The 12,860-nt window shown below is 40.7% G+C and overlaps 1 protein-coding gene across 5 annotated transcripts; it reads right to left on the reverse strand.

Annotated features, from left to right (window-relative positions):
• On the reverse strand, positions 1-12,860 carry ogt.1 (O-linked N-acetylglucosamine (GlcNAc) transferase, tandem duplicate 1). 5 transcript variants are annotated; one of them, XM_063491560.1, is made up of 22 exons: positions 12,512-12,860; positions 10,980-11,130; positions 10,052-10,295; positions 9,863-9,931; positions 6,437-6,553; positions 6,236-6,315; positions 5,702-5,897; positions 5,478-5,618; positions 5,281-5,381; positions 4,692-4,845; positions 4,353-4,454; positions 4,035-4,214; positions 3,558-3,716; positions 3,354-3,443; positions 3,068-3,193; positions 2,785-2,955; positions 2,565-2,681; positions 2,283-2,453; positions 1,900-2,052; positions 1,529-1,781; positions 1,250-1,373; positions 1-1,156 (listed from the first exon to the last, which is right to left on the reverse strand). In XM_063491560.1, exons 1-22 carry the CDS (start codon positions 12,546-12,548, stop codon positions 976-978), a joined length of 3,117 nt encoding a protein of 1,038 aa, XP_063347630.1. In that variant the 5' UTR covers positions 12,549-12,860; the 3' UTR covers positions 1-975. The 5 variants fall into 5 exon arrangements, with proteins under 5 accessions (XP_063347630.1, XP_063347612.1, XP_063347638.1 ...); XM_063491542.1 differs by having other exon boundaries at positions 10,980-11,160; XM_063491568.1 differs by having other exon boundaries at positions 12,468-12,513.

Here is a 12,860-nt window from a genome sequence, read left to right on the forward strand (position 1 = left end):
TGACTGCCATCTCAATATTTATTATATATATAGTGCCTCATGGCATCATTGACAGCATACAGGTAAACAGACAATTAAAAAAAAGAATTTGCTTAGAAATACTTACCAGCCTGCTTCAGGTTTGTGTGAGATTTAAAAAAAAAAGAAAGAAAAAAAAAATAGAATGTATAAGGTATGTAATCTAAAATTACATTTAGGTCTTCCCCGCTGACTTAACAGGAGTTGCTTTATCTAGATTTGTCCAGTCTTATGAACAAGTTGAGAACTGATAATAGTCCTGATAATAAATAGTCCTTGTAATAAACAGTCCTTGCTTAATGAAGTTGGCATTTGGAAGTTTTCATTTTGTCATGTTTTCAGAAACTTAGAACACCTACTTCTGCAGGTATGTGAGAGAAGCTTAAAAACAAACTAAAGAGTTGCAATTTATATTTTATAATTGCATGTTAAAGCTGATGAAACATGTCAGGTACAATTTCCATGGTGCAACAATGTCATTTTTAAAACACAACACTCTTAATCCATTTATAAATAGATCAACAAGTAATGACAGCTGGAAATTCTCTCCACAAGCTGCACTTAGTCCCATATGCACAATGACAGAAGAAAGTAAATCCATCGATCCAAGTACCAAAAAAAAAAAAGAAAAGAAGGGAAGCCAGGCATTCACAATCCTTTCATGCTCACCAAATACCTATACTGTGTTTTAGGACAAGAGTCTCAGAAGAGTTGCCTGAATGTCTCAGGATCAATCTGGCTCAGTAGATGCAGATGTGAGAGGCAACGATCAGTGTAAATGGGTGACAAATGTGTAGGCTCCTTGAAAACAAGAGTCCCATTAATAGCAAAGGAGGGCGATACAGACAAAAGTTCGACAAGAAGGGGCTGGAGTGGAAACGGACCATTCAAACTATGGTGCTGATGGGGGTTTAAAATGGCTGGGGAAAGGGGAAAAGAATTCTGCATGCTTCCAGTTCAAGCATTTTCACTAGCCTCTACTGCCTGGTGTTTGACCAAGTGATCTGGCTTGTTGCCATTACTGTGGTGCTCCCACATCTGCAGATAGAGCCTCTCCAGGTCAATTGTGTACTGCTTGGTGTTGAAAAGAGGGCTGCAGATTCTCTGCTTCCAAACACGCGCTCGGACCATCTTCAGGCTATAGGAGAAGAGCGAGTAATCAGAGTTGGCAGGTGACAAAGGATGTTTACAAAAAAATAAAAAAAATTTTTTAGGATATACATCTACTTACTATTCCATGTCGGAGCCCAGTTTGACTGCTATGTCCTCATAGTCCTGGCGGCTTTGAGCTATTAGATCAGGGCAGCCCAGACAGTTGAGTTGTGAGGCAGCCACACGGGATGCAAGAGTCTCACCTACAGTGGTATCAATATTTTAAAAGAAAACAGGTTTCAATTAGCATTCTTCTCATGCTCATGTCTTTATATATATTTTTTTAAATCTGTTAATTCTTCAACTTGTGTTATGGCAACAATTGGTAGCCAAGCCTATCCCTAAAAACTCTGCTCACCAGGCATGGTGACCATGGGTGTTCCAGCCCAGAGAACATCCATGCCTGTGGTATGACCGTTGCACAGAGGAGTGTCTAGGCACACATCAGCAAGCTGGCCCCTTCTCACATGCTCCTCCTTGGGGGCCACAGGAGAGAAAATGATCCGAGAGCCTGGCAGACCCATGTTCTGAGCATATTGCTGGATGTTGGGCTCGCCAACTGCAGGGAAGCGAAGAAGCCACAATACGCTGTTGGGCACGCGCTTTAGGATCTGCAGCAAGACAAATGTTAAGAGATTTTTATTATTTTTTTTTAAAAAAAAAAACGCCCTTAAAAACAGAATTTCTTAGTTAAAACTCCATTTTGTAATAAGGACAGTCCAAACTTACATTGACCCACATCTGGAGAGTAGGTGGATCAATCTTGTAGAGCTGGTTGAAGTTGCAGTAGACAATAGAGTCCTCTGGGAGACCATACTGAGAACGGGTAGTCACAACAATCGTGCGTGGCACCTCCTCCCCAGTCGCAGCTTTGTTACTGATCTAAACATGAGGAATGAAAATATTGCTGTTCGTGGAGTGGCCTTAACGCTTACATTTGTTTTAAAGTGTTTTGTTTTAAAGTCCCTCCTAAATGAGGGAACATTGACTAAAATACTTCTGTAAAAAGAAGCAGCATGTGACAATATATGGGAAAGTGACTAGGGTGTCCAGACAGTGTGTTTACATGAAGCAAAAGTGGCCAAGTGTGTACATCTAAAAGTGACTCTTACCTGTGTGGTGGCTAGGCCATTGCTGACAGTGAAGCCATTGATTGTGACCTGGATTTGGCCTTGATTGATCATGTTGATGATTGCTTCAGCTGCTGTGTTCATGGGAATTACAGGCATGGACAGAGCTCCATTCGTGTCACCAGTAGATTCCTGGTTGTTGTCACACTTCATCTGGTCGATATTAAAAAAAAAAAAAAAAAAAAAAAAAAAAAAAAATCAGAATTATTGTTTCAGACTAAACATCTGTTTTAATAAAGGTTCTGGATATTTTTCCTTACTCACCTTTATCACTTTGACATCGGGCAGACTGTCCAAGAAGGCCTTCAGATCAATACCATTAAGAACGATGCGGTTGTCAAAGATGTGCCCGTTAGACTTGAAATCAATAACTGCCTTTTTCTGTTGGTCAAAAATAAATAAAGTTACAACAACAGTGAAAGTAAAATTTTAGGAAAACAAGAGCTCACAGAATCAATCTGCAGCATTGTAAGGCTGGACAAACCTTGAGGTGAGGGAACATGTTGGCATGGTCTCCAATGAAGAAGGTATTGGGCATGTAGGCAAGTTTCTCCGAGTACTGCTCAGCCACTTCTGTAGGTGATGTCTCCTTGTCTGTGATGATGTAGTCCATGAAGGGAGCTCCGCTGGTTCCAGGGTAACCTAGCCACATAGCCTATTGAATAGGTATAAATTGTTAGCTGTGCGTTTTCACTGTCAGTATATTGCACATGCTTATAAATATGGCTATCCCCTGGACAGGCTAACAATTTACATGTAAGGCTTACCTGAACAGGGGCAGGGCGGAGGGCGAAGAGCTCATTTCTCGCTCCCTTGGTGTATCCATTCATATTCACTAGAATGTGGATTCCATCCTGGTGAATACGATCAGCTGCCTTGCCATTGCAAGGTATCTGGAGACAAAAGTTACAGTTTGTAAATGGCTAGAGTTCCTGACATTGCATCTGACAGCACAATGGTTGAAATGCCTTCCAAGTTAAAAATAGAAATGCTCAAGGTTGATGTGTTATAAATAGAAAGATACTGTTGAGGAAACAACATGTTACGAGTTACCTGTGAGAGGTCCGTGAAATGATGAGCTTCAGCGACCACTTTCACACGGAAATTGGTACTATCATCAGGGCTGAGTGCGTAGCAAAACACCTTTAGGGTAAGGAAAACAAAATGAAGACTTTGGTCAACCCTGTGTCAATACATTGCAGAGTGTAATAAGCACCTTTTTTTAAACCATAAAAACCAATTTTGAGTTGAAATTACCTCAAATTTTTCAGGATTGTGCATTCCAGGAATGGACTGCATCAGGTGGGAGGTTGGATGGTTGCCAAAGTCAGAGCTTACATATCCAATGCGCAGACGTCCACCGCTAGCTTTCAGATCCTTAGGATGCTCGTAAGCTGGTTTGTGCAATGCATTAATCTGTGGAGTAAGCAATGTTATAAGAATACATGTACAGTAGGACAGTAAAGTCTACATGGCAGACGTTTGACTGACAACATACAAATTTGTTTGCCCGAAAATCATTTCTTACCCCCAATACCTTCATCACTCCAAGCGACCCACTCACCACCAGCTTCTCTACTTTTTTTTTTTTTTTTTTTTTTTTTTTAAATATACCCAGTACCTTGCCCACCCCCCTTACCTTCCCCATACCCTGCAGGCACTTCCATCACCAGCCACCTTCCACCCTCCCAAAATATATATTAAAGGTTTACTTGCTTTGATCATTTTGTCTACCTTGTCCAGGCAAAGGTTTCCGTGGCGCTCAGCAATGGCCTTGCGGAAGCTGTGAGAGAGCGGATACAGCATGCTGTGGTGTGGGTGCACTGAGGGCAAGCGGTTCTTCTCCAGTTGGTCTGCCACAATGCTCACAAGCTTTTTCATCCGCTCATCATAATCTGTCCAGTCACACACAATCTGAAAAAGTGGTGGGCAAAAAAAACAAACAAAAAACAACCCAAAAAGCAGTCAGAAAATTTGTTCTGATAACAGCAGAAGTAAAAAATAAATAAATAAAAAATAGAAAGCAAATGCAGTATAACAGCAGATGAACACCTGTAGGCAGTGTGCCAAGTTGCAGTAAGCATCAGGGAAGTCAGGCTTTAGTTTCAAGGCTGTGCGATAAGATGCAATAGCCTCTGGGATGTTTCCAGAATCCTAAAAATAAAATACACAAACACAAAAATTAAAACTCCAAAAAGCATACTCAACTAACAAATGGGTGCCAACTCAAGTATCCATTGCTCAATTTTTAATTAGGTGTGTGTGGAAATATATCTTTAAATTTAATGTGAAAAGCAGCATCACAAGCAACCTGGAGGTGGATAATCTAATAGTGAAGCGCTATCTATCGAGAGAGAGAATATGAAGAGTAAAATTAAGAAATATTCCTACCTTATGGATTGAGGCTAAATTGCTGTGAGCATCAGCAAAGGCGGGGTTGATCTGGATGGCACGGGTGTAACACTGCAGAGCTCCCTGAACATCTTGCATTTCTTTTAGTGTGTTCCCCATGTTTGAGTAGGCATCAGCAAATGTGGGGCTGATTCTAAAATTCAAACAGACCACATAACAAAATTACTCAGCTGTCAGGTCTTTTTACACAAAAGCAAATAATCATAGGAGTTTCACAGGAGAGAAATTAATGGATTTAGTTTTTCACCCATATCTGGCAACAGTCAGGTGGCTTCACAATATACTTACTGCTCTATTTCCATGTACAAACTTTGAGTTATTTAGCAGCAGTTATTAAGATAGCAGCTTTTTCGCTACATGTTGCTAACAGGACTTTTAGGAATGCTACAAATCAACCATTTAAAAACCATTTAAAGTTAGTAGATCAGTAACATGTCTGAACAAAGACTGCTATTCTCACTTAGAAAAGTTACTGGAGTGATTAAACATGAGCCCAACAAAGAAAAAGAAAGCTCATTTCAAGCATAAACTCAAAGTTCACAGTTGTCTCCAGCATTCATTTACAAACCTGATTGCCTCTTTGTAGTGCATGAGGGCTTCCTGCAGTTTTCCCTGCTGCTGCAACACACTGGCCAAGTTAGAGTGAGCTGCTGCAAACTCTGGGAACACCTGATGAATAAAGTTTGAATAAGTATCACCAAATGATCATTTTTACTGTAAAAGTGAATATTTCAAATCTGTTTATCTTGACAATGTTAAACCCACCTCTAAGGCTTTTCTGTAGAGCTGAACTGCCTCCTCGATGTAGCCCTGCTCACGCTTGATATTGGCCAAGTTGTTAAGGGAGTCGGCATGAGTTGGACACAAACGCAAAGCTGTGTTGTAGCACTCTTCGGCTTCAGACACCTGTTAGGGAAAATAGCATTTTAAAAACTCAGTAAGTGTTTAATGACAGAGGTACTCAATATTCGAGACAAAAAACACATTACATTTCCTTTCTCCTTTAGAGCGTTTGCCAAATTGCAGTAGGCATCAGGAAAGTGGGGCTGCAATTCAATAGCACGGCGGTAGGTGTCAATAGCCAGGTCAATGAGGCCCTGCTCATAGTAGACACAGGCCAGATTTCCATGGACAACAGCATGATTGGGGCTCAGACTCAGGGCTCTCAGGTATCCAGCCACAGCTCTGGAAGATGTAGATAAAAGTTATGAATATTCTGCAAACATTTAAAATGAAATATGTGCTACAACCTAAAAAACAAACAAAAAAAAAACCCCACAAGCAGATGCATTACTGCCGTGACTGCAGTAAGCACAGCAAATCTGCCCTGCCCAGTCAATGGAATTTAAAAAAAAAAAAAGAAAAAAAAAAAGAAGAAGAAGAAGAAGAAGAAGCAAAAACCAGTTCTATGAACAGCAAAGACAAGGATGTGCTGAAATGAACATTGACTTAATTAAACGAGGTATTGAGGAATGTGGTAGGGTGGTGCATTGACAGAAAAATCTGTCATGATTTAGACTCACCTGTCAAAGATGCGGGCCTCCTTCAAAACATTGCCTAAATTGATGTATGCATCAAGGAAATTTGGATCCAGTGTCACTGCCTAAAAACCAAGGAAAAAGACTTTATATTTTATACTGTTAAGGTGTCTCATATTTTAGTTTGATAAATGTTACCAAAAAAAAAAAAAAAAAAAAAAAAAAAAAAAAAACTATGCAACTGACCTTTTCAAAATGGTGTATGGCCAGCCATATCTCTCCCTGGGCATTGAACACACAGCCCAAGTTGCTCCAAGCCACAGCAAAGTTGGGCTGAGTCTCAATGGCTTTCAGGTAACAAGCCTTCAATGGGTTTAAAATAACCACAGGAAAGGAGAAGAGGTAGAATGGGAGAGGTATAGTGCATAGAAGGGGGGGGGGGGGGAAGGGGTTTGATAAAAAAAAAAAAAAAAAGATTGAGAATAAAAGCAAGAGAAAACAAAAAGCAAGAGAAAGCAAAATTAGTGACCATTCTCCATGATGGCAAAAAGTGAGTCTACAGCATGGGCTCGCCTGCGCACAAGTCTGCCGCGCAAAGCTGCAATGCTTTTTCCTACGCTGCGCGGATCCGACCGACACCCACACGTAGGCCCTCATCCTCCAGTTATGACCACATCCTTACCAAATGTAGTGGTTGCTAGACCCAGTAAAATCTGCTGCCTGCCCACCCTAATAACAACAATCAGTTAAAATTCAAAGTAACAACAAACGAACTCATGAAATCTCTATTTGATGTTAGCAAGGCATCTCACAACCTGGGATGCTGGGCAGTATGTGCAGGTGAAAGTCCCTGTAATGCATGCGCAAGAAACGCAAGCGCGCTGCGTGGGTCACCACTGGCACCACGCCTGTGCACCATATTATGCTCTTTGCATGACCTTGCTCCTGGCAAAGGTTCTTATTTCGCCGCTACGCTTGCTGAATGGCCACGTGAAACAGCTGCAGACCAACAACCCCTGACTCAACAGTTGCAACACCAGACTGGCACACACTCGGCACCCACAAAATAGCTCTGAATACAGAGATAAGGCAGTGGTTAAATGCTAAGACAATTACACTGCCATTTGTCACAAAACGTTGTCTTTGGTTTTGTCATAAGCCAATTACACTTGAAATTTAGGGGCACTTGGCAACCAGGCTGGTTGCAAACGGGGGGAGGTCCACAACTAACAGGCCAAAGGGAATGAAGGGTATGGGGGAGCCGCACGCTTGCGCTTTCCGCCTTTTTGGTTGCTTGGAAGATATCGCTGCGCAGCCCCTGCGTTACTGCAGACTCACAGCGCACTATCTGCATGATCATCAGAACGCTGCAACTCCAAATAAAGAAGGGAAATCAAAACAAAACAGGAAAAAAATAACCAAAATGTAAGAGTTAGAGGGTTCTTACTTGTTTTTCATGATTAATGCTTCCAAAACCAAGTTTGTTTTTTACATAATATAAAATTGGGTAATTAGTATAGCATATTTTAAGAAATGCTTACTGTAATGTTCTTCTTACTATTATTATTACTATTTTTTTTTTTTAATTTTTACTTTTTTCTTTTGCTCTTCAAAAGGAAGCCACAAGACAGAGGAGCTCAAGCATGAAGTAAGGTGGTTTTTCTTTTGTTGGCAGTTACAAACCCGTTACCATATTTTTGGACTTTGTCAGAGTGGTGGTCGCAGCTGGCTGGAAGAAGAGGAGAGGACTGAGGCTGCCCTAGTGTTCCTTTCCGCCAGGCACCTACGCAGGAATAGTGTCACCCACCTGAAACCTTCTAAATAACAATATCAGTTGTGGAAAAACCAAAAGAGACAAAATCAGAAAACAAGATCGTTAGTAAAAGTTCTCAAACAATACATTCTTTTTTTAAATATGGAAATAAAAAAAGCACTTTCGTCCAAATAACAAACAAAAACTATAATACTAGCCTTAGTTTTCATTCATGCAAATGAATGTTTCTTTTCAAAGAAAACAAAAGGAATGCTTTAGGGGTAACTGGGAGGGAAGAAAGGCTTTGATCTGTGCAGTACCAGGGAAAGTCAGGCTTCCAGTTAATTCTCAATTCAGTTTTTACAATCACAGAACAGGAGGGCAATTACTGGCTTGATCTTGCCCAAATGAACTGATCCCATTTCTTTGGGAATAATATTACATATTTGAAGAAAAAGGGAAGAAGTATTAATCATGGCTTTTCTTTTCTTTTTTTTTGCATTTTCATGAAATATTTATAGAACTTTGATTTCTTTATCCTGGCCTGCTTTCTTGAGTCCTGGCCAATGGAGAAAAGTCTGTGGTTTAATTATTTGTATCTAGAAGCCTCCACAGCTCTGAAATAAAGAGGTCATCGCTGTTGCGCGTGCTTCTGTCTTTCTAACCCAGCATCTGACGCAGGCGGTGGAGTACAGATGGTAAGCTGTCTGCCTGACACCATTTGTGCCACTTTAAGGCATGTAAGAATGAGTGCTCTTAAATCCATATGTTCAGTTAACAATTCAAAAGCAGTGGATATCTGAGGAGATAACCAGCTGGATAAAATCCATTAAGTGGATCCAAAAATTGATGTATATGTGCGGAAAAGCACTGTTGGGAATGTGCTCAAGCACTGATTAAATCAAACTGAAGGGTCAGGAAGACAGCTTTGAGCGCGCCCACTCCACCAATCCTTAGCAAGCGCGCGGGGGGCGGAGCGACAGAGCTGGGGAGCTTGTGACTCCCTGATGCTCCTCCCCACTCCTTTACCCCCCTCTAGCACGAAATAAGATGGCCTGTAACCAGCGGGACAACTCCATATCACAAATTTAACCCAATTCAGGTAACCCCCCAAGAATATAGAGACACATTTAAAAGTGACAAATTGAAGTGTAGTACCCCCAAACTGACAGCAAACTGAGAAGAACCTGTCATAAGGGCACTTGAAAGAAAAAAAAAAAATAATAATACAGGAGTATAGTACTTAGGTTAGAAACCATCTTATCTTTTGCACTGCAAAGATAAACTAACTTCTCATCAGTTCATAATTTCTTCAAAGACCGAGCCAGCGTTTTTCCTCCAAAGTCAACTTTATGGAAATGCATGGGCCGAGGTTAGTTCAGATGTGTGAATTTTGAAACTCCAGCCTTTCTTCCTGAAAGGGAAAGGGACTGATCTCCGATAAGAGGTCTGTGTAAAGCAAAGGACATTGGGACTAAAAGTGATATAGGGTAGAGACGAATGTAATGTACACTAAAAAAAACAAAATAAATGTAAGCTGTCTAAAAAAACAAAAAACAAACTGTGTATTGGGTTTTTTTTTTTTTAAAGAAATTCAGAAAACCTGATTTCCTCATATGGGTGTTGACCTATTCCAGTCCAGTACTTCAAAAAGGTTTAAAATAAGGGGATAAGAAGCTCACTGCAACTCTGAAAAGTGAGGAGATGCTTCCATTTTCTGTCCTTCACATAAGTGGGTTGAATAGTAAGACTGCTTTAAAAATGTCAAAGAGGAGAAAAGAAAAACATCTATGGTCTTAGTGAGTGACACTAAAAACAAAATTGATGGACAAGGAGGAAAAAAGAAAAAGAAAAAAAAAAGATCTACAACAAAAATACAAACACCACATCTAAATATACGCCAACGCGCTGTAACATACCTTGGCCTCTTCCAAACGCCCGAGGGCTTTAAGCAAATTCCCCAAGTCACTGCGCACACAATATAGATCCTGTGGAGATAAAAAAAAAAAAAATAACCATTTCAATAAACAGCCAATTTGTGGCCATTCTAACTAAATAAATGTATAGGGCATTGGCACATATAATTTAGAAAAAATAAATTCACTCACTGGGTTGTATTGTAATGCAGAGACATAAGCCTGCACGGCTCCCTCCATATCTCCTGCGGCCACCAGAGCTGCAGCCAAGTTGATGTACCCATCGATAAAATCTGGCTTGAGTCTCAGAGCATGGCGATAATGCTCTATTGCCTCCTGCAGCTGCCCACGCTCCTTGTACACATTTCCCAGGTTGGAGTAGGCCTCAGCCAACATTGGGTTCTGCTTGATGGCCAAGGTACTGAAGTGAGCAGACCTGCAAGGAAAGATTATGCACAAACGGTTACACTCCAGAGCTGACACAGTTGGTTCAAACTGCTGTGTAGAAACAACAGCAAGGTCCAAGATGTTAAAGAACAGAAAATTAGTTTAAGATGCATTGTCAGATATGATGAAAATCCCAAATATCAAGACACATTAACATGAGCCACAGCACCTGAGCAAAACTGTTTATTCAAATGTCCACTATGCAAACTAATTCTCATGCAGGCAGTACGGCCCAACATACGTTATGATGAAAATACTGCGAAGAAGATCACCTATGTTCAATTTGATCCTGTGAGCTGTCATTGAACATTTTTACTAACCAACAGTTTTTGGGGTCAACAACAAAAGCATATAAGTTAAGTTTAGCATTTGTATTATGGTTAAATACCAAATTCAACAGCATTACAAGACTGTGTAATGCTAATGGCATTGTCCACATTTAAGGATTTGAAATGAGTGAAAAAGCATTTAGATCATGTTACTTGAAAGACCCAAGCACCTGAAAAGAAAGGTTACACTCCCACCACCAAAAATGCACAAAACCAGATCTGCACAAGACAGCCCAGCTGCTCCGCGGGACTCCCCAGTGTGTGCACTCAAAGCCAAGAAGACCCATTTTTCTCTGCTACTGCTCACATGCCCAGTGTGCTTTTCCACCCCCCCAACACCTCACCTGTCGAGTCTTCGGCACTGGAAGTGGATGGAGGACAGGAGCAACAGCACGCCTGTATTATCAGGCTCCTGCCTCCACAGCTGCATGCAGTGGCGCTCAGCTGCCTCAAAATCCCCTGACTGATACTCCCGGTGCGCCAGCTCAGCCAACCCTTGGAAGGAAAGCATACGTTTTGTTGGTTCTGGAGCACCAACATAAGCCAAGGAGGGGGAAAACGACATGTTAGAGGTGATGGAAAAAATTAAAATCAGACAAATGATAAGATTTTTTTTATTTTATTTTTTTTAAAAGGAAAAAAAAGAAATGCTTTTACTTAAGAAGAGTGACTAACACAATTTGAACTCAACATAAAGGTGGGGGGGAGGGGCGGCTCATGATACACATTTGGGGATTTTACATTTTATTGTGTTGGTGGGAGTCGCAATAAAGTCTAACAAATAAAAAAAATGGAGGAAAATAATGTGTGATGGGAAAACAGGCAGGCAGATGGATGAAACAGGTGTGAAAAGTTTTGGCAAAAACCCTCCATAACATTTTGGATGTTTAGTAATTTCACATATCAAATATGTACTTTAAAAATAAAAATAAAAAATATATATATATCTCAGATTACTTTATTGTAACTTATTCTAATACAATTTCTAAAATTTTTTGGCCTTTTGTAATAGTTTTACATATAACTATGTTATTATAACTACCACTTCACAGTGGTAGTGAAAACATCAAAACGCTCTGCTCCAACAAAACGAAATAGTTATGCAAAGGTGGGGCAGAGAAAACAAAGCCACATCATATAGTTAAACTTTTATTGCAGGGCTAACAATGCAGTAGATCCGGTTTGCTCAAGCGTTCATGACACTTACGTAACATTACTTGTGGAAAGAGCTTAAATTGCTTAAACCACCAGTCACAATGCGTCTAAATGCCGGGTTTCAGAACATTCTGGTATCAGTATCGCCGATAACCTTTGGGATAAACGCTACCATTAGCCTAAAGGGTATCTGTGCTAAGCGGTGAGGCATGCGGGGCCAACTTCAGTAGCAAGGCCCCCCGATAACAAATTTCCAAAGACATCTTCAAGCCCCTTTGTGCTAACTTGGCTTTTACAGCGACCCTTAAACATGAAATCAATGAAACAAAAATGTTGCACCGCGAGCAAACCGCTAAAGCACCTTCGTGGAATGCTGATTCGTCTGCGTTAAAGTGTGACTAGCAGACAATTTACGGCTACTTCGACGCAAACCTATGCTAACCGCTAAATTACGCTAACGTTAGCTTTAGCGCTTTTATTGTCGCGATGCGAGGTAGAAATTTGAGCCCGCGTTGCTATTAGTAACATGTTCTTCCACGTTGGACAAAAGACAAATTTAATAAAAACATGGTTAAAATAGTTTACCGATTTTCTTTTTAAGGTCTACTTGTTAGATACTAGCTCGATCGCATCTAAGGGGGAAAAACCTACACAAGGACACCGTCTTTGAAGCTTGCCTTGTTGCCTTCTGTGTAGAATTACTTGCATAAAAACAGCAAACCTGTGCTGTCGGCCACGTTTCCCACTGAGCTCGCCATCTCCTCGGTCTTCGAGTCTTGCACGGTGGTCGTCAATGTGTCCTCTAGCAGATAACAATCTCAGAGAAAAAAATTGCGACAAGCAGCAAACACGCTGCCCCAATAGCTATGCAGAGTTAGCTAAACTAATGTCCTAACGTATGTTTTTTTTTTCCCCTAAAGCGACAAATGTAGATCTCGCAGTGGTTAGTATCAGCTGGCTAATAACCAATCAATTGTCTTGCTGTTAAGAGCTCGTTTTTAAGCTAACATGTTACGTCCTGTTTGTTTAATGGCTCTTGCTAGCTTCCCCTTCCCAACAAAGCAGCAGTG

This window comes from Pelmatolapia mariae, linkage group LG2 (assembly GCF_036321145.2).
Source record: "Pelmatolapia mariae isolate MD_Pm_ZW linkage group LG2, Pm_UMD_F_2, whole genome shotgun sequence".
In the NCBI taxonomy this organism is placed as follows: Eukaryota; Metazoa; Chordata; class Actinopteri; order Cichliformes; family Cichlidae; genus Pelmatolapia; species Pelmatolapia mariae.